The 25,219-nt window shown below is 48.1% G+C and overlaps 9 protein-coding genes across 9 annotated transcripts; 3 read left to right on the top strand and 6 right to left on the bottom strand.

Moving 5' to 3' along the window:
* Nucleotides 1–124: 124 nt before the first annotated feature.
* On the top strand, nucleotides 125–1,145 carry N7508_004820 (palmitoyl-(protein) hydrolase; the record flags this gene model as incomplete). The annotated part of the gene is made up of 6 exons (XM_058462886.1): nucleotides 125–204; nucleotides 259–270; nucleotides 339–429; nucleotides 483–536; nucleotides 600–988; nucleotides 1,043–1,145. The coding sequence occupies 6 exons, from the start codon at nucleotides 125–127 to the stop codon at nucleotides 1,143–1,145; spliced, it is 729 nt and encodes a 242-aa protein (XP_058319364.1).
* Nucleotides 1,146–1,417: 272 nt separating this feature from the next.
* Nucleotides 1,418–2,163, bottom strand: N7508_004819 (uncharacterized protein; the record flags this gene model as incomplete). Its single annotated transcript, XM_058462885.1, has 3 exons — nucleotides 1,418–1,920; nucleotides 1,974–2,073; nucleotides 2,122–2,163. The coding sequence occupies 3 exons, from the start codon at nucleotides 2,161–2,163 to the stop codon at nucleotides 1,418–1,420; spliced, it is 645 nt and encodes a 214-aa protein (XP_058319363.1).
* A 435-nt stretch (nucleotides 2,164–2,598) lies between these two features.
* Nucleotides 2,599–6,270, top strand: N7508_004818 (Nascent polypeptide-associated complex subunit beta; the record flags this gene model as incomplete). The annotated part of the gene is made up of 7 exons (XM_058462884.1): nucleotides 2,599–2,782; nucleotides 2,844–3,610; nucleotides 4,017–4,256; nucleotides 4,330–4,487; nucleotides 4,865–4,966; nucleotides 5,687–5,859; nucleotides 5,962–6,270. The coding sequence occupies 7 exons, from the start codon at nucleotides 2,599–2,601 to the stop codon at nucleotides 6,198–6,200; spliced, it is 1,863 nt and encodes a 620-aa protein (XP_058319362.1). The 3' UTR covers nucleotides 6,201–6,270.
* A 293-nt stretch (nucleotides 6,271–6,563) lies between these two features.
* N7508_004817 (uncharacterized protein) lies at nucleotides 6,564–14,034 on the bottom strand (the record flags this gene model as incomplete). Its single annotated transcript, XM_058462883.1, has 13 exons — nucleotides 6,564–7,848; nucleotides 7,907–8,151; nucleotides 8,404–8,552; nucleotides 8,625–8,716; nucleotides 8,768–9,527; nucleotides 9,581–9,626; nucleotides 9,693–9,934; nucleotides 10,324–10,454; nucleotides 10,503–10,618; nucleotides 10,672–12,624; nucleotides 12,678–13,229; nucleotides 13,290–13,864; nucleotides 13,914–14,034. The coding sequence occupies 13 exons, from the start codon at nucleotides 14,032–14,034 to the stop codon at nucleotides 6,564–6,566; spliced, it is 6,267 nt and encodes a 2,088-aa protein (XP_058319361.1).
* Nucleotides 14,035–15,217: 1,183 nt separating this feature from the next.
* Nucleotides 15,218–16,766, bottom strand: N7508_004816 (uncharacterized protein; the record flags this gene model as incomplete). Its single annotated transcript, XM_058462882.1, has 2 exons — nucleotides 15,218–16,489; nucleotides 16,542–16,766. The coding sequence occupies 2 exons, from the start codon at nucleotides 16,764–16,766 to the stop codon at nucleotides 15,218–15,220; spliced, it is 1,497 nt and encodes a 498-aa protein (XP_058319360.1).
* Nucleotides 16,767–17,843: 1,077 nt separating this feature from the next.
* N7508_004815 (terpene cyclase/mutase family protein) lies at nucleotides 17,844–19,838 on the bottom strand (the record flags this gene model as incomplete). The annotated part of the gene is made up of 1 exon (XM_058462881.1): nucleotides 17,844–19,838. The coding sequence occupies one exon, from the start codon at nucleotides 19,836–19,838 to the stop codon at nucleotides 17,844–17,846; it is 1,995 nt and encodes a 664-aa protein (XP_058319359.1).
* Nucleotides 19,839–20,333: 495 nt separating this feature from the next.
* Nucleotides 20,334–21,981, top strand: N7508_004814 (cytochrome P450 monooxygenase afumB; the record flags this gene model as incomplete). The annotated part of the gene is made up of 3 exons (XM_058462880.1): nucleotides 20,334–21,453; nucleotides 21,512–21,778; nucleotides 21,833–21,981. The coding sequence occupies 3 exons, from the start codon at nucleotides 20,334–20,336 to the stop codon at nucleotides 21,979–21,981; spliced, it is 1,536 nt and encodes a 511-aa protein (XP_058319358.1).
* Nucleotides 21,982–22,095: 114 nt separating this feature from the next.
* On the bottom strand, nucleotides 22,096–22,633 carry N7508_004813 (uncharacterized protein; the record flags this gene model as incomplete). Its single annotated transcript, XM_058462879.1, has 2 exons — nucleotides 22,096–22,104; nucleotides 22,166–22,633. 2 exons carry the CDS (start codon nucleotides 22,631–22,633, stop codon nucleotides 22,096–22,098), a joined length of 477 nt encoding a protein of 158 aa, XP_058319357.1.
* A 473-nt stretch (nucleotides 22,634–23,106) lies between these two features.
* N7508_004812 (putative MFS transporter) lies at nucleotides 23,107–24,730 on the bottom strand (the record flags this gene model as incomplete). Its single annotated transcript, XM_058462878.1, has 3 exons — nucleotides 23,107–24,300; nucleotides 24,355–24,455; nucleotides 24,550–24,730. The coding sequence occupies 3 exons, from the start codon at nucleotides 24,728–24,730 to the stop codon at nucleotides 23,107–23,109; spliced, it is 1,476 nt and encodes a 491-aa protein (XP_058319356.1).
* Between the last annotated feature and the right edge of the window lie 489 nt (nucleotides 24,731–25,219).

Raw genomic sequence — 25,219 nt, 5'->3', positions numbered from 1 at the left:
AGTGTAAAATAGGCGGTGAACCGGCGATAACGATATTGGCAGAATTGTGGGGGAAATAACAGATTCCATTCTCTCTGCCTTCATCCTTCTTCTCCTATTCGAGATTCTTCATATTCATTTCAAGATGCCTGCTAGACCCTTTGTCGTTCCTGCGCTCAAAAAGCACACCTCTACGGTGATCATGGCCCACGGGCTGGGAGACACGTAAGACAGTCCCCCGCGAGAAGGTAGGCATCGACTAACTTTATTTGATGGCAGTGGTGCCGGATGGTATGTTCCACAGATTTCCCACCGTGTCGATATAATTCGATTGAGTCTAACCTTGGATTCTCGAACAGGATGGCTCTTGCCCAGAACTGGCGCCGCCGCGGCAAGTTCGAAGAGACCAAGTTCATCTTCCCCAATGCCCCCGACATCCCAATTACAGTGGTATGTCCAAATCATATCCTTCACAGATACAATGGCTAACCCCACGAACTTAGAACTTCGGCATGGAGATGCCCGGTTGGTACGACATCACCAAGCTCGGCCGCGACGTAAGCGCACCTTCGACCCACCCACGAAACCCGAACACCAACTAACACACTCTGTTGTTACAGCTCGACTTTGAAGAATCCGTCCGCACCCAAGATGAGACCGGAATCCTCCGTTCCCGCGAATACTTCAACGGCCTGATCAAGGAAGAGATGGACAAGGGCATCAAGGCGTCGCGCATTATCCTGGGTGGATTCTCACAGGGTGGTGCCATGTCTGTGTTCACTGGTTTGACCAATACTGAGAAGTTGGGTGGTATCTTTGGACTTTCTTGCTACCTGCTTCTCAGTGATCGGATCAAGAATTATCTACCTGAGGAGTGGGTCAACAACAAGACGCCTTTCTTCCTTGGTCACGGTCTTGACGATGAGATTGTTCCTTTCCGGTTTGGAAAGAAGTCTGCTGAGCTGTTGAAGGAGATTGGTGTTGAGGATGTTGATTTTAACTCCTATGGGTATGCTATGTGAAATCTGGGTTTTGTTTAGAGTGATTGCTAACTTGTTTATAGTGGTCTTGGTCACTCGGCTGATCCTTCAGAGATCGATGACTTGGAGAAGTTCCTTGAGAAGTACATTCCCGCTGAGGCTGATGGCCCTGCTGCTGGTTTATGACTTGATCATGGAGTCCAGAGTGGGACCATTGGAACTAGTCAATGGGGATCCATCTTGATTATCGGGTTTGCATTGCTACTTGCTGCAATCGTATGGTCTAGATATCAATCGAAACAGCAGAAGTACACAGAGAAGCAGCATTGAATGATACCAGCCTGATTTGGCTTTTGATTTGCTATCGATGCATGTGAAATATATCAATATACCATGAAGCCACTGACAATCAATAGCCCGTCCTCTCATCAATCCTCATCCTCAAATAATCACCTCTCCTAGCCCCGCATAGCCTTCTTAACCGTCTCCTCAACAACCCGCACCATCTCCTCAGTATTCCTCAAATCAAAAGGAACCATATGCTTAGACCCATGATCAAAGAAAGCCGCATTTGCAGGCTCACACAATTCAAACAACCGCACACCCTCCCCATAAAGCGAATCCAGCTTGCCAACAATATTCGCCGTGGGAATCTTAATCGGATATGTATCCGGCCGCGGCAGGATATGCTCCATACCAGCACTGTCCCACGGCGCCGCACCGCAAATGAACACCGCGGCCCGGAACAACGGCGCGCTGGTTGGGTTTTTCTTGCTGTGGTTGATTATCAGTGAGGCGGCCAATGCTGCGCCTTGGCTGAAGCCCATTACTGCGTCGAAGGGGCCTTGTTCTGTTATAAATTGCATTGTGTGGTCGTATGCTTCTTGGATTGTTGAGGCTGGGGGGTTGTCGCCTCTGGGGTAGTGGTTGTAGAAGGGGCCATCAACTACGCCTTCGAGTTCTAGGGTTGTTAGATTTATTTGGTCTGGTGGTTGTATGTGGTGCGGTGTCTACCTTCTTCCACTTGGGCATCGTGTTTGCCGTTCATGAATTTGAAGCGGTGGCCATTCTTTTCGAGTTGTTGGCGTAGGCCTCCGGTTTGGATTTCGAAGATCTGCTGTTTGTAAGTTTGGATAGTGTGGAGCTCGTAGGGAATATGTACCTCGCTGTTGGTGCTACCACCGTGTAGACAGAGGAAGCGCATTTTGTGGTTTGTATGTGTTGAATGGAAGTTGGAGGGGTTTGGCATGCAAGGAAACGGCGACTTCGAGGTGGCTTTACTTGTCTTACGGGCGCAATGGGATCGAAGAGGGAGGATAAAGGAGAAATACTTTCAATGGCCCTTTTATTGGAGAGTAATGCAGGGAGTCATGCGCTACTGATTTATTGAGTAGGCGGGGCTGGCAGGGCTGGGATGAATGACTTGGCATGGAAATTATATGCAGGAAAGGTAAGATGTATGGATATCCAATTGTTACTGTACATCTACACGACTGGAGTGACTTGGTCCAGTCTGAAATGTCGAGATGGCTTTCTTCGCTTCTTTACTTCGGCAGCTTTACTACATGTGACGAACGCCGAGCTCAGGCTTGACTTCACCATGGGAACTTCAATTCCTCCCCTTCCACTCTGATTAACCATGGATCTTCGTGATATAGCAGCAACAACAGGCTTCGCAACCTATGGCTTGCGCCATCCCCGTGAAACTCTCTCGAGTTTCGGTCCGACCTTGAACGAGGCCACCTTCGGTCTGCTAGGGGCGTCCTTCAAGCCAGATCGCGACATCCGCAATCTCGATGGCAAGGTCGTCCTTGTCACCGGCGGTAACTCCCTCCCTCTTTTTATCTACGGCTTCACAACTAACTAATGCACTCGCTCTCACAGGCAACGCCGGTATAGGCAAAGAGACCATCCTCCAGCTCGCCAAGCACCGCCCCTCACGAATCTACATGGCCGCTCGCACTGAGAGCAAAGCGCGCGAATCAATCGAATCCCTCCAAGGCCAATTATCTTCGCCAGCGGATATTCGTTACCTACCCCTCGACCTCTCCTCCTTCAAGTCGATCCGCGCCGCCGCAGACAAGTTCCAGGCTGATAGCGATCGCTTGGACATACTCATCCTTAATGCGGGGACGATGGGGAACCCGCCTACGAAGACGGAGGAAGGATTCGAGGTTCAGCTCGGCACAAATCATATTGGTCACTTCCTGCTGACCAAGTTGCTGCTACCAACGCTGCAGAAGACCGTTGATCAAGACCGCGCCAAGGGTGAGACCCCCGATGTCCGCGTTGTGACTGTGGCTTCGGCAGCTCATGTGGTCGGACCGTCGACGTTTGAGGATATGGTTTCGACGCCTAAATTGTTGGCTGGCAGTACCTGGACCCGTTATGGTGCTTCTAAGGCTGCTAATATCTTCTTTGCGGCTGAGCTGGCCCGTCGCTATCCTGATATCTTGTCTGTTGCTGTGCATCCCGGCGCAGTTGATAGTGGACTTTATGGACACACCAAGGATCTTAGCTGGATGTTGAAGTACAGTATTACGGCTACTGGCTCTATGTTCTTCCGGACTGTCACCAGTGGAGCATTTAATTCTCTCTGGGCGGTTGGGACGCAGAAAGACAAGCTTGTTAATGGCGCTTACTACAGCCCGGTCGGTTATCGCTGCGGTGGCGCTGCTTTCGTTCAGAAAGCTGATGTTGCAAGCAAACTCTGGGATTGGACTGAAGCCGAGGTTTCCAAGCACTGAATATCTATATATGTAGCATTTGATTTAATATTTTTGTCTTGACTTGGCTTCACCTCTTTGTCCCGTTTTCGAGTGCCTCGGTTTGATGATCCAGATCATTCAAATGACTGTGAAAGGACTGGCCTCTATCGTATGATTCCACTCGTTTTGTGATATAACTATCTACCTACAATCTACAATCTCCGACACGTTGCCATATATTCGTGTCTGATACGCAGAGACGATGGCATCATGATAAGCTTGATCACGGCCATACTTCCCGGCCATCCTAGCAAGCAGTGTAGCTGTCTATGGTGTCTCATTCGCACAGGGCGACGCCAATTTCCCTTCTTTTCCCATACATGAAGATCTGGACGTGAACCCCAACGGATCCATGCCTTTGCGCAACTATGCAATGAGAGCATTGCGCGGGGCTGCTATTTACACTCTGCGCATTGGGCGTGTTATCGAGCCGCATGAGTACAATGATCCATCTTTTACAGCTATGTTCATGAGCTGCATATGTGGAAGGTGCATGGGTGGTCGTATATTGATGCCCGGGACCTTGGGGGTATGTGTGAGGCTGGCTTGAAGACTTCTGAGCTTGGATTTCAGGTTTTCAATGCTACTAAGAGTCCGACTAGGGAGGTTTGCAGGCTCAGTCGCCTGGTACGCCTATTACGCTTGAGATGGAGGAGTTTGAAGCGCCAATTTCCAATGTTGATATTGAGAGAATGCTTGGGTTTGTTGAGAAGCATCCTTGGCGGAAGTATTATAATAATTGGGAAGAGAAGATTGCTGCGTGAGTTGAGGAATGAATGTGAGGCTATCCGTTTCCGTTTCGGGTATAGCTTGATATAGCCTGGATTGGATTGACGTACTCCGTGAGGTTTGGATGGAGATGGTTGGAAGTAGAAAGAGTGATAGATGAGGTGTAGACAGCCTCTTATATTGTCTTCCTCTATATTGGACAATGTCTACATCTCTCTCCCTTCCTGCAGTGTCTTCTCTGCGTTAGGGTTTAGCCGAGTATATCCTCACCTTCACATCCTCCACCCACAAACGCACAAGAGAAACAAAAACCTTCCATCATGACCAGAACGCTGTAATCTTGTAGTACAGACCATTAGAACTGAAGAAACAACATATTTGTAGTTGTAAACTGCTCATCACCCCCAGTCGCATTAGCGAAGCGATTTTCCCATCCCCACACAAAACTCTCGGAGCATCATCACTCTTCCACTTCCCATCTCCCCCTCTCACATCCACCTTTTATTATCGGTATGCTCAGACTTCAACTTCATTGATTCACTGAATTACTGTTCTTTGAATTATTGCCCTCGGAACTATCGGCTAATCCTCCTCAGGCGATCACCCCTCACCCGACATCATGGATCAGGCAAAGTTGGCTAGAATGCAGCAGAGCGTGCGCATTGGTATGTTCTTCTTCCTTTGAACGTTTCGACAAGCGTCGAAGATGCAAGCTGGTGTCTATACCAAGCTTCCATTCTGCGATTGCGTGGGAGCTGGGCTAGACTTCATCTACAGCTTCGGTGCTTCGAGATTATCCGGCATGGCCGGTCAACGTGTGGGATTTGATAGCTAACGATATTCTCCTCGATAGGGTATGTATACATCGTCTCCTGAAATCATCATCCGACTCTCTACAACACCTACACACCTCGATGGAATGGGATGGAATTGGCGACGGAATGAATTTTCGACTGGGAATGACTGCTTGGATTCGACTTTGTTGGCCGTCAGATGGATTCTCGGCTACCCTGCGACGACCCTCTTCGTTATTGAATTCGATGCGACCGATCTTCACACCGCGCCTGGGTTGGGAATCCGTTCTGGCGACCGAGCATCTTCTTTCGATTTCTCATCCGTGCCAGACCCCACTTCCATTTCAGAAAGATTCCGACCGGCATATCCCACCTTCCACTCCCACTTTCAACATGCAACACCATTCTCCGCTGTTCATGACTAACAATCTCATAGTGGCAAGGGTACTCCCCGCCGCAAGGTCAAGAAGGTTGTCCGCAACTCCGGCGCCGACGACAAGAAGCTCCAGGCCGCTCTCAAGAAGCTGAACGTCCAGCCCATCCAGGGCATTGAGGAGGTCAACATGTTCAAGGAGGATGGCAACGTCATCCACTTCGCCAACCCCCGTGGTAAGTTGAGGCTCCATTGGACCAGCTGCAACCACGCCCACAGCTCCAGCTGAGCTGTGACATCCAACCCTCAAACCCAATCTAACCATATCCCTCTTATAGTTCACGGCGCTGTCCCCTCCAACACCTTCGCCCTCTACGGCAACGGCGAGGAGAAGGAGCTCACTGAGCTCGTCCCCAACATCCTCAACCAGCTCGGCCCCGACTCCCTCGCTTCCCTGCGCAAGCTCGCTGAGAGCTACCAGAACATGCAGAAGCAGCAGGGTGATAAGAAGGACGACGAGGAGGATGATATCCCCGACCTTGTTGAGGGCGAGAACTTCGAGAACAAGGTTGAATAAATAGAACACGCCGAGTCTTTACTTTAAAAACTATGGTCTATGATCACAATGAAATGTATTCACCTTCTTGCTTTGCTTTTGTTTTGTTTTTTTTTTTTGTGCTTTTTCAGGTTTGGTTGGGCTTGGGATGTGAGACTGGAGCTGTTTCTTGCATCTTAGCTTGATTTATTGCCATTGGGATCTACAGTTTCCGCTATGATTCCTACGGACTTTCTGTATCTTATGTAAACATAATGAACCATCTTGCCGAGGACTTCATTGGTAAACTAGAGTACAATGGTCATATCTATGAAAAGTGTGTGGAGTTTCCACTAGTCACCTAAATCGTGACTCGTGGACAGAGTGATCGGATTATGTAGCTACTCAGATATCTTCCTTCATGCCGCACAGATCCGTACCCAAGAATGCATCGATGGTGTACCAGAAACGCCAATAGGAACCAGATTTGTCCCAGTCGAATGTGCCGTCGTCGCAGAGTTGTGGGCCTTCGCCCACGATGTCGCCAGTGAACCAACTTAAGATGGGGATGGAACGGAGGACACGCTCTGTGAGTGTTGGCTGGGGAGGGAGGGCTTCGGCCAACGGGCGCAGCTTGGTTCGGCGGACTGTGGGGATGTGTGTCATGAATTCGTGATCGGGGTTGGGTTCTGTAGGGTTGAGGGCGGCAGCGGAGGCGCGGCGCTGGCGCATAGAGGAGCTGTCGGTTGCCAGACTGCGGCTTGTTAAAGCGCCTGTATAAGGGCCGGCTTCCGTCGGGCTTGTGCTCCAGCCGCCGGTGTTTAGCAAGGGTGTGGCGGTTGCGGAGGTTACCGTCGAGGATGTGGCTGCGATGGTATTGTCTGTGATTGTGGTGGACTCGGGCGAGTTCTCTTCTGGTAAATCTGGGACGCTGGAGAGATTGTTCATGGCAAAAGACCGGGGTAAGGTCATTCGGTCCTGGTCCTTGCTAAAGTTGGAGAGGAATGCAGTCGAGTGTGAGGTGGTCAGGGTGCGCGATCCCCTCTTGTGAAGGCGATCGCTCGTCGCAGAGCCCACAGGGATGGGGCTATCTTCAGCTGGTCCATGGCCGCTGTACAGCTCACAGTACACGATATGTCCATCAATCTCCTGCGGTGAATAGAAACAGGCGCGGTCTGCGGATTGGCTCGAGTCGTAGGTAACCTTGATCCAATGGTAGCCACCGGCATAGCGCTTTGACTTGCGATTCGCGTCGGCGGAAAGATTCGTGCGGATAACGACGTCGCCGCCGCTCAGCATCTGAGAGTAGGGTGTGGCAGATTTGGGATCACTGCGCGGATAGTCTTCACAAATTTGGCCCTGCGAGATTTGCTCGTATTTGTTGATAACTTTCCACTCGTTGTCCTTGTTTTTGTATCCGTACAGTATACACTCGGTTGCGACCTTCTCGGAAAGTTTTCGTGGGTTGTCAAGGCTGGATGACGATGTTGACTTGGGTAGACCCTGTATCTTCTCTACGTCCTGTTGCTGCATTGAGAATAACCGATCGAACTCAGCGACATTGGCATTCTCTCGCCTGGCCGCGGGTGTGCCAGTTCGTGTGCGCGATCGATCATTTTGGTATCGAGCGTTTCTTCGCTTGCCAAAGGGTCCTGATTCTTCTGCTGGTCGTCGGGGGTTGCGAGTTTCGCTAAAATTGATCAGTCAGGATATTCAAATTGAAATGGTAGAGCTCAAAGCTGACGTACTCTTTGTACACGTAGCCCCAGGGCAAGAGGTTGCCCTGCTCGTCCCTAGCGCGCTCCTCCGGTGGGACGGAGTGGTACTCCATGGTGGGCGCAGTCAAATATGTAAATTTGAGATGTGCAGTAAAGACTGATGAAGGTATGACAGCAAAATCCCCCAGAAGTTGATGTAGTGCGAAAGCAAAGTAATCGAAGGAGGAAGCCAAACTTTTTGGTAAACATTGGTTCGCCGGGATACGGTCACGTGTCTGCACAATGAACGCATTCACTTTTGGTCTTCTTTTATTCTTTTTTTTTTCCTATTAACTCGAGATGAAGTGTGATTGTTATTGTGAAGTTGGCTTATTCGCTTCAAGCTGGATGTTCAAATTTTCTACGTTATCGTTGGGTATCACAATTATATATCCGAATCACCACTCAAACAACACGCAGTGGCTTTCTTGGATTTATTTTTGGTGCAGGAATGAGATGCTTCCTGCATCTCCTTGTAGACCACACACCTCTGCAAAGTGCCCTACCTCTGCCCTGCGCTGGTGAACATAGTCCATAAAGTGACCAAGAGAACAGGACACCCCAGGACCTGACTTGCAGAATGGCAACGGCATAATGCGATCATTGATGTTGACTCGAACATAGGACTGATCATTTGCTGCCGAGCAAGACATTCGCTCAAGCGTAACCCTTGTACCCATAGGTAAAATGGAAGAAGTGCGCCACATACGGTCTGCTACAACACGAGTTATAGGAAGATGTTCTTCACTCCCAAGAACACCCAAAGCTGTGATGAAAGGTGCTATGTCACCATCATGGACACTGAGTATAAAGTTAGCATAGCTCCCTACCTTAGAGCACAACTTCACTCACAAGCTAAAGAACAGACTGCCAGCCTCCGGCCCATCGCGAAGCAATCCGGTTGTTGCATTCAGCCATAGCCATCCCATAGCACCAGAATAGGGATTGCATGGTCCGGCACGGTAATAATGAATCAGATCACGAGCATACTCAAAGTGTTGCCAGTCTTGCTCGGTAAACACCTGGCACCATGGACTCGACCCTCGAGCCATTATCTCAAACCCACACATTTCCTGCATAGCGTATACTTCCATGCTGGAAAGCTCTTTGAGACCGAAATTTCCTTCATGCATGAGCCGATCCGCAATTGCAGGTGTGTAGCTTTCCTGGAAACGCGCAAGCGCCTCTTGGCCATTATCATGGCCATGGATGGTATCTTCGAGGTACTTATGGCAGGTATTACCCGGAGTAAGAGTATCTGCACCACGCTCGAAAGTCTCTGGTATGATCTGTAGCTCTGCTTTGTAAGATACTTCCCAGTCTAGACCAAAGAATCCAGAGGCGAAATGGCGGGCTGTCTCAATCACATGGCCTGAGTCACTTGCCCACAGCCGTGTTTGAATACTATTGGGAATGAGATGTCCATACCGTGTTCGAAATTGAACGCCTTTTGAAAACGAACTCAAGGTACCAGCATATGGACCTGTACGTGTCAATTCACCAAAGTCATTCTCAGGGTCGTCCGTGATATAGGTCCAGTTTTGGAGAAATGCAAGGGATCCATTTAGAGCAAAACCAGTGTCTTTAATGCGCCTGAGAAACATCAAATGGCCTACTCTTCCAGTGAGTTAAAAAAAGGGAGATGTCAATGATCGGTAGACTTACGGTTCCCAACAGATCGCGTGGGATATCGCTCCCCGTGTCGTGATATCTAGGGGGAATCAGCAAACCAATCTCTCTAATGAGAAAAGAGAAGAACCAAGGACACTAAGCATACCAGGTGCACCTGATCAATTGAGCAGCCCTCTGGGATTTCAAGTCTGGAGGCCGCTTTCTCATGGATGTTCTCAACCCAGGGTCCATTACCTCCGAGATGATGGAAAATGTTCCAGTCCTTTCCAGAGGCTTGAGAAGTATTGGGCTGGGTATATTGATGCGAATTGAACCATGTTCCCCAGCTTCCAGAGGAAGGTATTATCGGCTTGTGCTCTTCGGATACTGTTGTTGTGGTCCCTGGGACTGAAGACAGGGATGCGCGATTCCAGAATGCGAGGACCAGGGCACTTGTTATTAAAGGAACCAAGACCTTCAGAAAAGATTGAATGAGTGACATAATTCAGGAGCTCAGTACAGAGCTAGGAGATCAGAGTGTAGGGGGCGGAAAGTTAGGGCCTTTGCCAAGACTGATCGTCGTGACATCAAGAGAAGTACTTGTCTTCTCTTACTTTTTTTTCAAGACTCCAGTTGTATGCATAGATATATACAGACATTATATGTCCAGACTCAGTCTTCTCCCTCCATCTGCATCTGCAACCTGGCCATTTGCCAGTATTTACCTCTTAGCTGCATCAGCTGATCATGGGTACCTTGCTCCACGATTCGTCCACTCTCAAACAACAATATCTTACTTGCATCAACGATTGTTTTCAGTCGATGTGCAACTGCAATCGTGCTTCTGCCTTTCATCGCGTGCTTGAGTGCTTCTTGGACGAGCATTTCGGATGCAGTATCCAGTGCGGAGGTGGCTTCGTCGAGCAAGCTGCAAAAGTGTTAGAGCATGTCAACACACCTGAACGGGTATGCTTACAGGATCTTTGGCTCCCACAAAAGGGCCTTGGCAATCGCCATGCGCTGGCGCTGTCCCCCAGAAAGGGTTGATCCATTGGCCAAGACGGGGGTACTCAAGCCTTGAGCAAGGGAAAGCTGGCACATATGTCAGCACGTTAGAATACCAGCTGGAAGCAAGCACCACTCACCACGAAATCAGCCAGTCCAACCCCTTTTAAAGCTGCCAGAATCTCATCGTCAGAGATGACCCGTTCATCACTCTGCAGGCACTCGCGCATATCTTCCCCAACCAGACAAGGATTTTGGTCAACCAGCGCCAGGTACTGACGATAGCTATCCTGATCATACTCCCTGATATCCTTCTCACTTAAAATTATTTTCCCAGACTCGGCCGTATAAAAACGCTCCACAAGATTGATCACTGAGCTTTTGCCGCTGCCGGTGGTCCCAACAAGAGCGATGAATGCTCCTTCCGGAACGTCGAAACTGACATCGTCTAATGCCATATGAGATGACCGAGCCGGATATTTCAATCTTACGCGCTGCAAAGCAAGGTCTTCGACAGTGCCCGGCGCAGGCCTGGGGACCTTGTCTTGTTTCTTCGAACATTGTGAACCACTGGGCTGCATCAAGTACTCTAATCGATTGGCAGCAGCATACGCACCCGCAAGATCTGGAGCATGTGCAAAAAGAGCAGCGGCAGACTGTGATCCCCACACCGTTGCTGCAAAGCAGATGAAGAACTGTTGGATGCTGTACTCGCCTGTTGCAATCAGCCGCGTTCCACCGTACCAAAACACAAAAGCAATGCTTAGCACGCGAAGCATAGGAGTACATGCATAAATAACTGCAGAAATGACCCAGTACCTGCCCTGGCTCTCTCTTCGAATCTCCTTTCGGAAGGCTTCAAGGATGGTCCTCTGCATGCCAAGGACTGTAACGGTTTTGATTGCTGAAAAAGCTTCATGCGCAATGGTCGCGGCATTGGTATCTCGTTTGACGTGCTTCTGCACCTGCGACACAATATAATACTGCAGAAAGCCAGAGAGTGCCACCAATGGTACTGCAGCTGTCGAGACAAGACCAAGCTCCCATCCAAAAATGCATCCAACAATGATTCCTGTTGCGAGCATTACGATGCTCTCTGCTGCAAGACCAACAGACGTACCCGAGACACCGGTGACTTTATTTGTTCCCGACGAAAGAAAGGTCACCAATTGCCCGGTTGAATGGCACTTCTTTTCAAAAAATGGGAGGTCCTTCATCAGCAAACATTTGAACAAGCTTGACCGAGCTCGAAGATTTAATTGCGACGCTGCCATTGCAAAACAATATCCTCGCGCACAGTATATACCAAACACAACGATCCCGTGTATAAGATATACCAATGCCCAAAATTGCACATTGTGACCGCCAGTACTGAGAGCAGGGTTGATGATTGATATGACGCCGTTTCCGAAGAAAATTGCTTGGATTGGATAAGATAGTCCTGCAAAAATGCTGAAAACAACACCTGCAATGGTGTAAGATAGCTCTGGCTTGTTGAGATGCCAAACATGCTTGGCGCCATTGCTGGGTCGTAATGCTAACACCGGCGCACCTTCTGGCAACTTGACTCCATCAACAGGGACGGAAAGATCATCCAATTCTTCGACATCTTTCTCAGAGTATGGTAACTTGCAGTTTAGATTTTTCACTGGTCGGTCATCTGAGCGAAATGCTTGGTGTCTCACTAACTCTTGATACGTCGTGGAAGTTTTCATCAAGCCTGCATGTGAACCTTGATCCACAATATGGCCATCCTTTAGGACAAGTATTATATCGGCATTTTGAACAGTTGACAGTCGATGAGCAATTATCATAGTGGTTCGTCCTGAAGCGGCTTCATTCAGAGCCTCTTGTACCTCTTTCTCACTTTGACTGTCCAAAGCAGCTGTAGCCTCGTCCAAGAGTAGGATCGCTGGCTGCGAAACAATGGCGCGTGCAATGGCAATTCTTTGCCTTTGTCCGCCAGATAGGCTCGACCCATTTGCCCCAATCACGGTGTCGTAACCATGCGGAAGATCCATTACGAAAGAGTGGATTTGAGCTTTTTCAGCAGCCTGGATGACTATGCTTCGGACAGCCGATTCTTCTAAAGTCTTGTTCTTCGGGTTAGTAAATGTTCCGTCAAAGCTTGACTGCTTCAACTAACCTCATTTTCAGCTATGGATAGACCATTTGCGATATTGTCATGTATAGACGCATCGAACAGAGTAATGTCTTGACCGACATACCCAATCTGGGACCTGAGCCACGCAACATTGATATTCTCGAGTGGTTCGTTACCCAAGGTGATAGTCCCATTGAATGGAAGATATAATCTTTCCAAAATGGCAAAGACTGTGGATTTTCCAGAGCCCGAGGGTCCTACCAAGGCCATAGTGCGGCCTGGCGGGACAGTGAAACTGACCCCTTCCAAGACAGTCCTCTCGGGCTGCGAGGGATAAGTGAAGCTCACGTCTTCAAATTGAATTTCACCAATTGAAGATGGTATTATCCCCATTTTATTCATTGGGTTTATCGGCGAAACACGTTCAATGACTGAGAACACCCGACGGGCTGCTCCATTTGCCAGTGTTATATCGACAACAAATGGCAACGCTTGGCACAGCATTCCACCTGCAACCATTGCTGCATACAGAATGACCAACACTTCTGAAACAGTACAGACTCCTTGATGGAAGAGTCTATTGGCTTGCCAGAACTAAAGATAAATCATCAGTAGATATCCATATGAAAAAGAAAAGCGGAGACCTATTCATACACCCAACCCGTTGCCCCAATGCAAAGTCGTGAAAGAGCCTGCGACAATAAAACCGAAAATAAAACGTTCCCGAAATTCCAGTGCAGCTGGACACTGCAGAGTATCAAAAAACTTTTTGGAGTATCTCTCTTGACTGCGGTAGGCAAGAACGTTCCTCATTGCATTCAGCACTTCCTGTGCCAAATTATCGGCTTTGGCGTATTGTCTCAAGCCTCTCTTCTGCGTGATGCTCAAGAAGTATCCCATAACCCCTACCCACGTAACAAGAGCAAGAGGTTGTGAGATCATGATAGATGCAAATCTCCGATTTTGCATGAATGCAAAAATTATGGCTGCCCCAAAGCCAGATATGCCAGAGATGATATAGCTAACCTTTTGTGAAAGTCCTGCCTGGATCAATTGCATGTCGTGGTCCATGGATGAAGTGAGCTCCCCCGTTCCGAGGACATCAAAATAGGCGATGTTTTGTTGTAGGACAGAAGAGAGATATCTCTCTTGAAGTTCATGTGTGATCCTTTCCCCAACAACATCGAAGCCCCATGTGCTGATCATGGTTGTAAGAAAAGATCCAATTGCTGAGCATATATCAGTATTCTTATCAAGTATACTCGGATAAATGCTTACCGATATAGACCAAATAGAGCGTGAGGTGTTGAACTTGGTTTCGAACATCTTGCGGCGCTTTCTCATCGCCATTGATGAATTCTTTTGCCAAAGCCCCGAATACAATGGTCACCAGGGGCATTGCTACACCAGAAATTACTGCACAGCATCCTGATCCCAATAGCAGCAATATTTGTGACGCGTTTGCATAGCGATAAAGGGAGAAGAAATTGGCTTTACAGGACGCGAGATGGATCTGAGACCCGATGACCTCTGCTGGGCTAGAAGTGCCATCAGCCGGTTGGAAATCAACTAGGAGAATCTCCTGGCTCTCCATTCTCAAAATCAAGCATCTATCGCGAACTTCCTTCTAATTTCAACTGTTGGAGTATCAAATCACAACCAGGAATGTACATACCACAGTCACGTGTACCAAAACAACCCTGTTGGAACCCGTCTTATAGATCGATCGACTTGCATATTATTGGTAGTAACAAGCCAGGGGCATTACGCTAGTTTGAGTGTGCATGGTTACCATTTTTTGTTCAACCTATCCATGGATGGACAACTTACGTTTTTACGTGCCTGTTATCTCTGTCCCCTCAGCCTGGTTTTCAATTCAACGAAAGGATCCACAGGTGAGCGTGTGTATGTTGTTTACAGCACAGCTTAAAATGCATAGAATCATCATTGCACATGATCTCGTCAAGTCGCGTGCTGTTTACTGACTCAGTCTCCTCGACTTCTTTCCATTTATCAGCCCTCTATATTTTAATAACAACCAATTTCTCTGTAACAATGTTTCATTTAGCATTCAATGCCTTTCCAAAATTTTGTAGTGGTGATTCCCGTGACAGTAGTATGTTACCGGCCTGAGGTATCACAAATGTCCTAGCAGACATGCAGCCTTCTCCTACAAAGGGATCTCAGCATGATCCAACAACCTCAAATATGATTATAGTTATTCACCAGACTTCTTGATTCATGATATAGCATCAGGTTCAGTACGATTTACACCTTCAGAGACTGCTCTCCACGTCTACATCAGGCCATGGGAGTGGTTGTGTGATCTCTTCGTTAGTATCGACCCGTCTGCTATGTCAGACTGCCATCGTGCCATCCCCATTTTTAAATATGTATATATATATATATATATATATATATAAACTGAATCCCAAAGATACTACGGTGCTATACAGAACAGCTTGTACTGTATTACGTTGAGTCAAACTATATGTCGAGACTTTCATGTGACAGAAGCGAAAGTGATAGTGCAGGTCCTTTGCATATATGGAACAATCCACATTCTATTGGGAGCCTCATGTTTAGTCCTCCGCCTCAATCAATTCCATCAGTTGCTTGTGGAATGCTGGCCACGCTGCAGCTCGAGTCTTGAACAAGAGATGCCAATCACCCGCAGCATCTTTCCCAATAAGCCTCACAATATTACGAGTTGGGTAACTCTTACAATACTCAATATCGTTAATGTAGGATGGTCTACCCAGGGCATGGGGCCTCTTGCTCAAAGGGACACCAGGAGAGACAACAACAGCTGAAAAGTCTAGCTCGAAGTATCTAGCTTTATGCTGATTGGTAGCACACATAAACAGAAGTTTCGAGTCTCCAACGACGGGTGCTGCTTGCATGAAATTGCCTCTCTGAATGGAGGTCATAGCTTGAACTTGGTCCCTAGTTCTGTGCTCTACAAGAGCCCTGCGATTCGTTGATGCCATATAATCCAGGTTGATATCTTGTCGAATTTTGCCCGCATTAAACAAAGTGTATGAATAGAAGAAGGCATTGCTGATGAACCCTGCGGTGCCGTGAGGGAAGCACTCTGGGAAAAGACTCCATACATTGAAGACATTCATCACCATGACCGTCCGATCTGGCGCAATTTTCAGTGCAGAGGTCAATGCTTTGGCCCACCATGAGATAATCACATCGCCCTCGCTAACGAATGGTTTGTCTGCTCCATTTGGATCTGCAGTTGCCAGTTCTTGTAGGACTTTCGATCTCATGCGGTCAACGCATCGTTTCGGTACACGAATTGGATGCTCTTCCACGTTTTGGTACCAATACATTTCGAACAGGAAACGAATTCCAAACAACACCAAGCTCAAACCGGTCACGAGGCGTCCGAAATTGCTGTAGTCCTTCCCTGACGCTTCCTTGCCCAACTTGCGCAGGGGATCAAGATCATAAGGCAAAAAGATGGGTACGTCTTTCTCACAACCGCGGAGGACAGCCAGCCAAGCATTGAAGAAGTTTGTTCTCGAGATCGCATCACTGAATGTATGCACATAGCTCATCGTGAGGAGGGTTGTATCTCGGAAAAGAGTAACATGGATATGAAGCTGCGGACGATCGGTATAGATCCAATCTGCCAGCTCTTTGGGTCTATCTGGATGGCAGACCAATGGAGCAAATGCATCAGAAGATGGCGACAGAAAAGACTGGTCTTGGTTGGCCCCCGGCAGTTGGGAGCCAAGCGGGTGGTCCTGAATACTCATTTCGTACTCTGATGTTGTGAAAACAAATGCGGGTCGCTTGTCATCGTATTTTGCAGGTATATGGTATTCGAGCTTTCCTTTAGCCTGATATCGTGTTAGGGTTGATCTATGCTTCGGGGTTTTGATAAAACCATACATTCAGTCGCAGACGGGCGCCTAATTGGCCCCAGTCACCAATTTCCATCAGCCTTAACAGCGCTGTCTCAAGCTTACATGGATCGAGTACATCGTCAAAGCGCAGGGTAAAGTCATGGCAGAGACTGCGTAGGTAGTGCAAGTCATCCCAGTATCTCAGGGGAATGATCCGATCGGTGGGCACTGTTGCTGGCGCTGTACGCCCAAATATCGAGAAAGCCCCCATATTCATAGGGTGCCAACGAGAAATTCAAAATTTGACTGTAAGGCAACAAGGGGAATGAGGCTGCACTCGCAATTATGTATGGTAGGTGCGAAAGATTTAGGAGGTATGATGTATGCCCGCCTGCTCCGCTGCCCTGGATTGACTGGGAATCTACATCCTCTGGTTAAATTACCGTCACTTGTGAGATCAGACAATAATATACAGTAGTTTATCCATTCGGAGCTGTCCCACAAATTGCTTTTTCTTTCCATAGCTGTATCTACTGTAGTGCTCCCTTGCCTTCCATGTCGTTGCCTGTAATTCTGTGGGCAGATTTCAGATATATCACTTGCGATGGAGATTTAGACGAGATTAAGGATAGCCAAGTTTTCATTCTGTGTCGATTCTTTTCCAAGCTACGGGAAGCTGCTCTATCAGATTTGTGACCTATCATAACCATGTAAGGAAGCGCGATTCATGGAAAGAAGATGATTAGTGCGCTCTATATCCACTTTTCAAGTTAACTTCGCTACGCGCATGATGCATATATGCATATGCATCTCCCGTGGCTAGATCTTACTAGGTCATCTCCATACTAGCGGTAGACATGAGTAGTATCGGTCTGAAAACTGATCAGCCGGCCAGTATCGTATTTCCAGGCTCTCTTGGCTGCCGGATTGCGATCTATTTTCCAGGTGTTCTAGAAAGACTGTGCTCGAAGATGCGGTTTGGGTGAAAGTTGGCCCCCTTTTCAAACGGCCTAAGTGGCAATCTGCAATGAAGGTTGCATTCAGCTCTATTATGAAGTTTGTTCAGGTATTGATGCACCCAGAAGATGCAGATCTAACAACATGGACCGAAGGTATCATCGAGCGGTGTTAAGTTAGATATCAAGAAGGAGAAATTTCTCAGCGTATCAACCCATTCGAATTGGCCTCCACTCTTATTGTTCGAATTATAGATTTGGATAGGCATTGATCATGTTCGATTATTCTGCAGTATGTTACAATATTGAATTGATGCACAATTTGTTTGTTCCAATGCAGCTCGAATTCTAGCCCATATCTGGCGACACCCCTAGCCTATCGTCATTGACCCTCAGCTTCGCCCCCGAGCCCCTTGTAGATACCTTCCGAGCGCCATCATAGGAAAATAATGTCTATAGTAATCATAACCCAGATAGAAGTGATTCGGGAACCCAGTCCCAGTGTACACAGCTTCAGGCCAAGAAGACCCAACTCCTTTCTCCGGTTTCTGTGATACCACCAAGTACTGAACTCCGTGTTCAATGCTGATATCGTCGATTGGAAGATGAGCCAACAAACCCATTAAAGCCCATGCAGTTTGCGACGGCGTTGATCCCTGCTTCCGCAAGTGAGGAGATCGGTAAGAAAGCAAGGACTCGCCCCAGCCGCCGCCCTTGTTTTGCTCAGACTTCAACCACTGCAGAGCTGGCTTTACCATCTCGCGGACCCGGTGATCGTCAAGGAAGTATGCAAGACCACATAGCGCATGACTCGTGCCGTACACATAGTTGCATCCCCATCTTCCGTACCAGGCCCCGCTGGCCTCTTGAGTTGATTCAAGATAATGCACACCACGGGCACATGCCACGCGTAAATTAGGTAGAATATCACCAATATCAGCTTTCGCAGTAGCCTGTTTCATCATCAATCCGAAAGCTTCCAGTGTGCGTCCTGTGATATCGGCACAGGATGTATCGCACAGACTGTCCATGTCACTGAAAGGGATTTTGTTGAGGAATAGCTTATCGTTTTCCACGTCGAAGGCTGCCCATCCTCCATCTGGGTTCTGCATTCCGCATATCCATGTGGCTGCTGCGAGGACAGACCTTGAAGTGAGAGAGGCCTTATCGTATTTTAGTTGGGCAAGGATAATTGCGGCTGTGTCATCGACGTCTGGATACCAGCTGTTTTCGTACTCGAAGCTGAAGCCTCCTGGTGCTAGCTTTGGCCGGTATATCTGCCAATCTCCCCTGCTTTGGAGTAATTGGCGGCTGCGAATCCAGGTGATGGCTTGAAGCAAGGTCTGCCGGCTCGGTGACATGGCATCACAGAGACCAATCGTCATTAGGGCTGTGTCCCAAACAGGTGAGACACAGGGCTGGATTCTCTTGCCGTGCTCGTCTTGCCATGCAAATCTTTCGATTGCCTCGATTCCAAGCCGAACCGGGTCGTCATCCAGTGTGTAGCCTTCTAGCATGAAGGCGTATACACAGCCGTGCATAGGAGGAAATATTCCAGCCCAGTCTCCAGTCTTCTCTTGTCGCTCGAGAATCCATTGCATGCATTTCTTCCGCGCATATGACCGCATCAATGGGACAGTGCGAAGTCCGTTTAGTTGGTAAAGTATTTTGTCCAACACGCCAAATGCAAGGCTTATCAAATTTCCATGAAAGAGCATTGTCCAGAGAGGCTCGCTATAAGGTACATTCTTAGTCGTATAGTCTTGCCAAAGCTCATCCAGATAATTGTTACAGGCAGAAGTTCCGTTGGGCAGTGGGTAGACAGGTTGATGGTGGCATATAATGAGCAAAGGAGCAATGGTGCCACGGGCCCAAGATGCAAACCGATAGATATTGATTGGAAGGAGAGTAGATAGAAGAATCAATTCAACCGGTATGAGAGGCACAGCGTCCCACGAAAACAAGCCGAAGGTAGCTAGGAAAATGCGAGTGAAAACGCGCACTTTGGCAACGCCCCCTGCGCGGAGAACGAATTCTCGAGCCTTTTGCATGGCTGGTGATTCCATGCTCACTCCCAGAATCTTCAGGGCAAGGTAGGCCTCGGTTGAAGTTGATACATCTCCGGATACTTCGGGAGCCAGACCCCATGAGCCATCGCTGTTTTGCTGGGACAGTATATAGCGACGATAGGGGGCGTTGTCAGCTTCCAGGTCCAGGCCAAATGCCTGTCGAAGGAAGATGTATTCGGCTGTCACAGTGACATTGCTTCTCATTTCGCCGTACCAATGGCCATCGGGATGTACAGAGCCGAGAGAATAGTCATTTGCAAGATTTAAGGCTTGTTCCACTTGGTAAGCAAGGCTCGCTTTGCCATCTTTGGAGCCCATGGCACGTTTTGCCTGGAAGATTTCGGCGATATCTCAGGGATCGAGAACGATCAAATGCTGGTTGAATGGATAGCTGATAAATTCCATTATATAGTTACATCAGAGTGGATCCATCATATTTCCTAGATGAGATCTTTGAAATCCGGAACAAGTGATATGGCAGGTTCTATCAGCTCATTGGACAAAGCCAAGAATAGAAATGTGAGCGGATGCCAAAAATCTTACTTTTGGCGCGATTCACTCTTCGGGAATCTTGAAAAGCAAGGCAGTGGGCGATTGGCGCATCGCACTAGTTATTCCTTGCATAGAGCTGACCTTTTCCCATGCATGTACTATGCAATTGTCTCCGGGTCCCACCAACACCACAAAAAGCAAATATATTACAGCATGCAGGTGGCTATCGCCAGCATGTCTTGAAGACAGTTCAGACAATCTAGCTAGATGATCTAAATCTTCAGTATCTTACCCCCCCCCCCCTACCGCCACCACAAGGAGATGAATAGGATGATGCTTATTTTATCCGGATATCTCGAACAAGAGAGACTTGTAAGGGCACCTCTTTTGTTTCTATTCAGCATTGTCGCTCTTCTCCTTGCGCAGAAGCTGCTGCGGTCCTATCGGCTACGCGCACTCGAACGACTTCATGATTGCGGTGAACTGTGCACCGAGACTGAATTGCGATATGATTTTCTGGGAATTTCCAAAGCAATCCAGCTGGCTTCTCACTTTCGAAACCGCACGTCATTAGCTTATACAAACGCATTGTTCACGAAATATGGGGAAACGTACGTTTCCAATGTCATCGGCCACCGACTCATATTTACCTGCAATGCAGACAACACAAAGCAGATGTTTTCCGTGGCATTCGCGGATTTTGACAGTTCTCCATTGAGAAAACCTCTATTCGAGTATATCACCCCGCATGGAATCTTCACACTTGACGGTCCCGAGTGGAGGAAAAGTCGAGATCATTTGCGGAGTCGGTTGTCAAACCTTCGCAAGGTCATTGATCTCGACTCGTGCGAACAACATTTTCAGGCTTTCCTTCGACGGGTTCCTTCCAAAAATGAGGTGTTTGACGTTCAATCATGTACCTTGGCTCTATCTTTGGACATGCAGGCTCAATTCTCTCTTGGTGAATCCGTTGATGCACAAAGTTTCAATCAATCAGAAGAAAAGAAGCAGTTTGTTGAAGACCTACTGTTTCTCAAGAAACGTATCGTTCAAGATGGGTTTCGGGGTCCCCTGCGTCATTTCTCTCCAAAGGGAAGTTTTCTTCGGTCTTGTCGCAGAGCGCGAGAATATGTGACACCCTATGCCATGCGGCAAGTCGAGCAACAGATAAGCAACCAGGAGAAGAATGACGGAATACCTCCGACGCCTGATCATAATAAGAGAGATAAAGAGATATCGCAGTGCACCGATCAGGCTCTGAGCATTCTCCTTGCAAATGACAGTATAAGCACTACTCTTTCGGGTATGTTCTTTTGTCTAGCCCGAGATGATCGCATCGTAAAGAAACTGCGAACAACTATCGCCGACACTGTTGGATCAACTCCCCCAACATGGGGCCAATTGGGAAGTTTACATTATGTTCGCTGGGTGATTCACGAATGTGAGAAAGCTCCGCCCATATCCTCACTTAAACACACCATACTGACACTATTACAAAGCAATGCGACTTTTCCCTGCAGCAGTGCTCAATGCAAGAGTAGCAAACAAACATTCTACCTTGCCAACCGGTGGTGGAGCTGATGGTAGCTTACCGGTTCTCGTGCGCAAGGGAGACATCGTAGTGTTTTCCACATGGGCTAGACATCGTCTAGGGAAAGACTTTGGAGAGAACCCAGATAAGTTCTATCCTGAGCGCTGGGAGAATTTGAGCCCGGAAATGCCTGGATTCATCCCATTCAACAAGGGCCCGAGAATCTGTCCAGGACGTAAGTTTCTCTTTTTGACTATTCTGCGAATGAATATAACTGATTCGGTTCTAGAGCAATATGCTTTGGTCGTGTTAACGTACATTGTAACTCGCGTGTTTCAGACTTTCTCGGCTGTCTCTGACTACAATACTAAAGAATGGACAGAAAGGATTAGTATGACACTGGAGAACGAAAATGGGGTTCTTGTGGGGTTAGAATGAACGATCTCACGATAAACAGGGCACTTGTGGTACAGTCCACCAGTATACATAGTGTCATGTAATCAATTTGATGACTTAAATCAACTAAATAAATCAGGCTCTCCCATCACATACTCATCCCTTCTATAAACAAAGTCAGCAACCTATCCACCCCTGTACAACCAAAAAGAAATCAATAACTAACCTTCTCCACCCCCCTCCCCAGACCCTTCCCCAACCTCCTCCCAAAAAAAACATCCTCATACCTTCTAGCCTCAAACGGACAAGTCCGAATCAAAACCTCCCTTCCCTTCCTCGTCCAGCCACGGACACTCCTCAAATGCGGCACAGCCCGTCCAACACCAACACCCACACCAACCATAGGATCAAGAAGCAAACTTACATCCCGGTTGGCAGGACTAACAGACAAGGGGTCATGCAAGAAATCACCCTCGAGTCTGTATTCCTCTTCCAGGGCTAGATGTTCTTTCTCTGGTGTTGTGTTGCTGCGGTCGTAGGGGGATTTGTGTGCGCCTACTTCGTCATCTGTGCCTGATTGGCATGTTTCTGCCCGTTGGGGGTTGAGGATGCATCGTTCCAGGAGAATTTCTTCTGTTTTTGAGAGGGTTGGGGTTTGCGCTTTTAGGAGGGGGGTGCGTGGATTCGTGTGCATGGTTAGCGGGTGGGTTGTTGTTAGGGGGGTGGTTTGGAGGGCTCGGTTAAGGGGTCTGAGCGCTTTCATTTTGTTTGATAGTTATATTTGATCTTGGTATTGATGTTGGGTTAATGGAGAGATGGCGAAGAGGTTGAAGTAGAGTTGGGTTGGCTTGTAAGGTTTACCCCGGATTCTGGAGTGGAAATGACATCATGATTTCGTGATGGTGTTTGACAGGAAACAAATGAATGAGGGTATTTGAGATTGCAGAGTTTAACAGTCCATTGAAAGATAGTAGTTATTTCGCTTCATTGTGTCGCTCGGACTAGCATGCAATTGCTGGTATCTGAAAGTATGTCACATCAAGTCATGTAAAAATGCCATGCGCTTTTGCTAAATATCCCCAAAGAATACACACAAAGTCGGTATTATTAGATATTTTTGGCCATAAATAATCTCTAGATGAGGAGAAAGAGCTCACCCATCTTGACTCAGATGCTGTAGAGGAATCTGGGGTTCCGGTCACCCATCTCCTGGATATCCTCCTCCGTCAACGAGGATATCTTTTCATCTTCAAGACCTTGGGCTCTACGCTTGTTGATAAAGCGATAACAAAGGGCCATCACACCGTACAGGATACCTGCAAATCCGACCAAGCCCAGAGTGACAGCATTTCCTCGAACGAAATGTGGACCCTCGGACGTCTTGTATAAGAACGGGGACATGACACCGCTGATGTTGCCGAAAGTGAGCTGCAGACCCGTGGCAAAGGTGCGTTTTCCGTATCGCGGTAGGTTGGTAGGTAACCAGGCAAGCGGCAAGCCAACAGTGACATACAAACCCAATGCGACCATCAGAGCACCAAAGTAATGCACACCCGAGGACGATTCCGAGATCAGTATTCCATATCCAACAACAGATATCAAACTGAACAAACAGACAAAAAATGCCCGGTGTTGAGTGCGATCACTCAACCACGCGATGCCAAGATAAACAATAGCACCTAGTGCATAACAAGGGATAGTCAAAGCCTGAACCTCAGGAGTCGACCAGTTCCCCATACCCTTGATAATAGTCGGCAGAAAAGTACTATACCCATAAAGCATAGTATCAACCCCAAACTGACCAACAGAAAACGCCCAGATCTTCCAATCAAGCGCGCCATCCTTGACATCCGCCCAGTGGAATTTTTGTGCAGACTCCGTCTGCCCAACATGGCGACGGCGCCGACGTGCAACGAGCTCGCGCTCTTCTTTGTTCAAGTAGTACGCCGTGTCGGGATCATCCGCCAACCCAAACCATGTCGCCACGCCAAGGATGACTGTCGGGATGCCTTCGATAATCATTATCCAGCGCCAGCCTCGTAGTCCACAGATGCCATCCATGAACCCGATGCCATAGGCGAGTAACCCACCGAACGCGCCGGCGATGGCTGCACTGCTAAAAAGGTAGCCCGTGCGCAGGGCGATCTCACGTTTCCCGTAAAAGAGAGTGAGGTAGGTCATGAAGCCAGGGAAGAGACCTGCTTCAACGACGCCCAGTAGAATACGGCAGGCGATCAGTCCGCCATAGCTTTGGACGATACCAGTGAGGGTGGCGATTATCCCCCACAGGACTGAGATGGTTGCGATGTAGCGGGATGGTTTTAGCTTTTTAATCACGAGGTTAGAAGGAACCTCGAAGAACTGGTGGGGTTAGCGTGTGTTTGAGGCTTGGAGTTGGAGGCGGGATCTGCGCACACAGTATGTTACGAAGAGAATCGATACGGCGATCTGATACTGGTCGCCGACAAGGCCTAGATCCTCTTCTAGACCGTATAGACGTGCATTGCCAATGTTGACTGTGTAGGTCGGTTAGTAATTGACCTTGTGGTCCTTCAATGTTGGCCAATTGGGATTGAAACAAGGAATGAGTCAGACCCGTGTATCACTAACCTCGATCTAGGAAGCTGAATAGATATAACAGCACAACGAAGGGGAGGATGTGGATATCAATCTTGCGTATCACTGTCCGCTCGGCCTTTTCCTCATCCAAGGTGGGTACCGAACTGGGGGAATCTGTGTCTGACATTAGCTCGAGCCTGTCAGGGACGATCTCGGCCTTGGACTGGTCCATTGGAACCGGGAGAGAGAATCAGTGAATAGATGCAGAAAACATGAGCGAACAAAGTATTTTTAAGGTTGCCAAGTGCCAAGCCAATGATCCCCAGGGACTCATAGGTGACTAAGTACGGAGAACTAACGTTACCTACTCTGTAGGAGTACTTTTGCCTCAGACATAATCTTACATTCAGCCTAGAATCAATCGAATAATCAATCCAATAGTACTTGTTTCGTACTTCTGATTTACTTGGCAGTCTAGACTGTCACTTGAACACTTTCAGAGGGGCCGGAACAGGTCTAGCCAGATGACTAAGCAGGTTCTGTCATATTCTGCAGCAGAGCCATCTAGGAATCCAATATCTCTCCAGGTTTCGAGAAGTCTTTCCCCCCATACACTGTGCCTCAATCTCACTATGAGCCTTCACGCGCTGCGCGAAAAGGCTTCATATCCAGCTCCCTAATCTGCTAGCTCAGCTCTTTACCCTGAACCGACCCCCACAAT

Source organism: Penicillium antarcticum, assembly GCF_028974205.1.
Source record: "Penicillium antarcticum strain IBT 31339 chromosome Unknown utg000005l_segment0_segment0, whole genome shotgun sequence".
NCBI lineage: Eukaryota > Fungi > Ascomycota > Eurotiomycetes > Eurotiales > Aspergillaceae > Penicillium > Penicillium antarcticum.
Note: the sequence above shows the minus strand (reverse complement) of the source record. Positions and strands in the feature narration are given on the sequence as shown.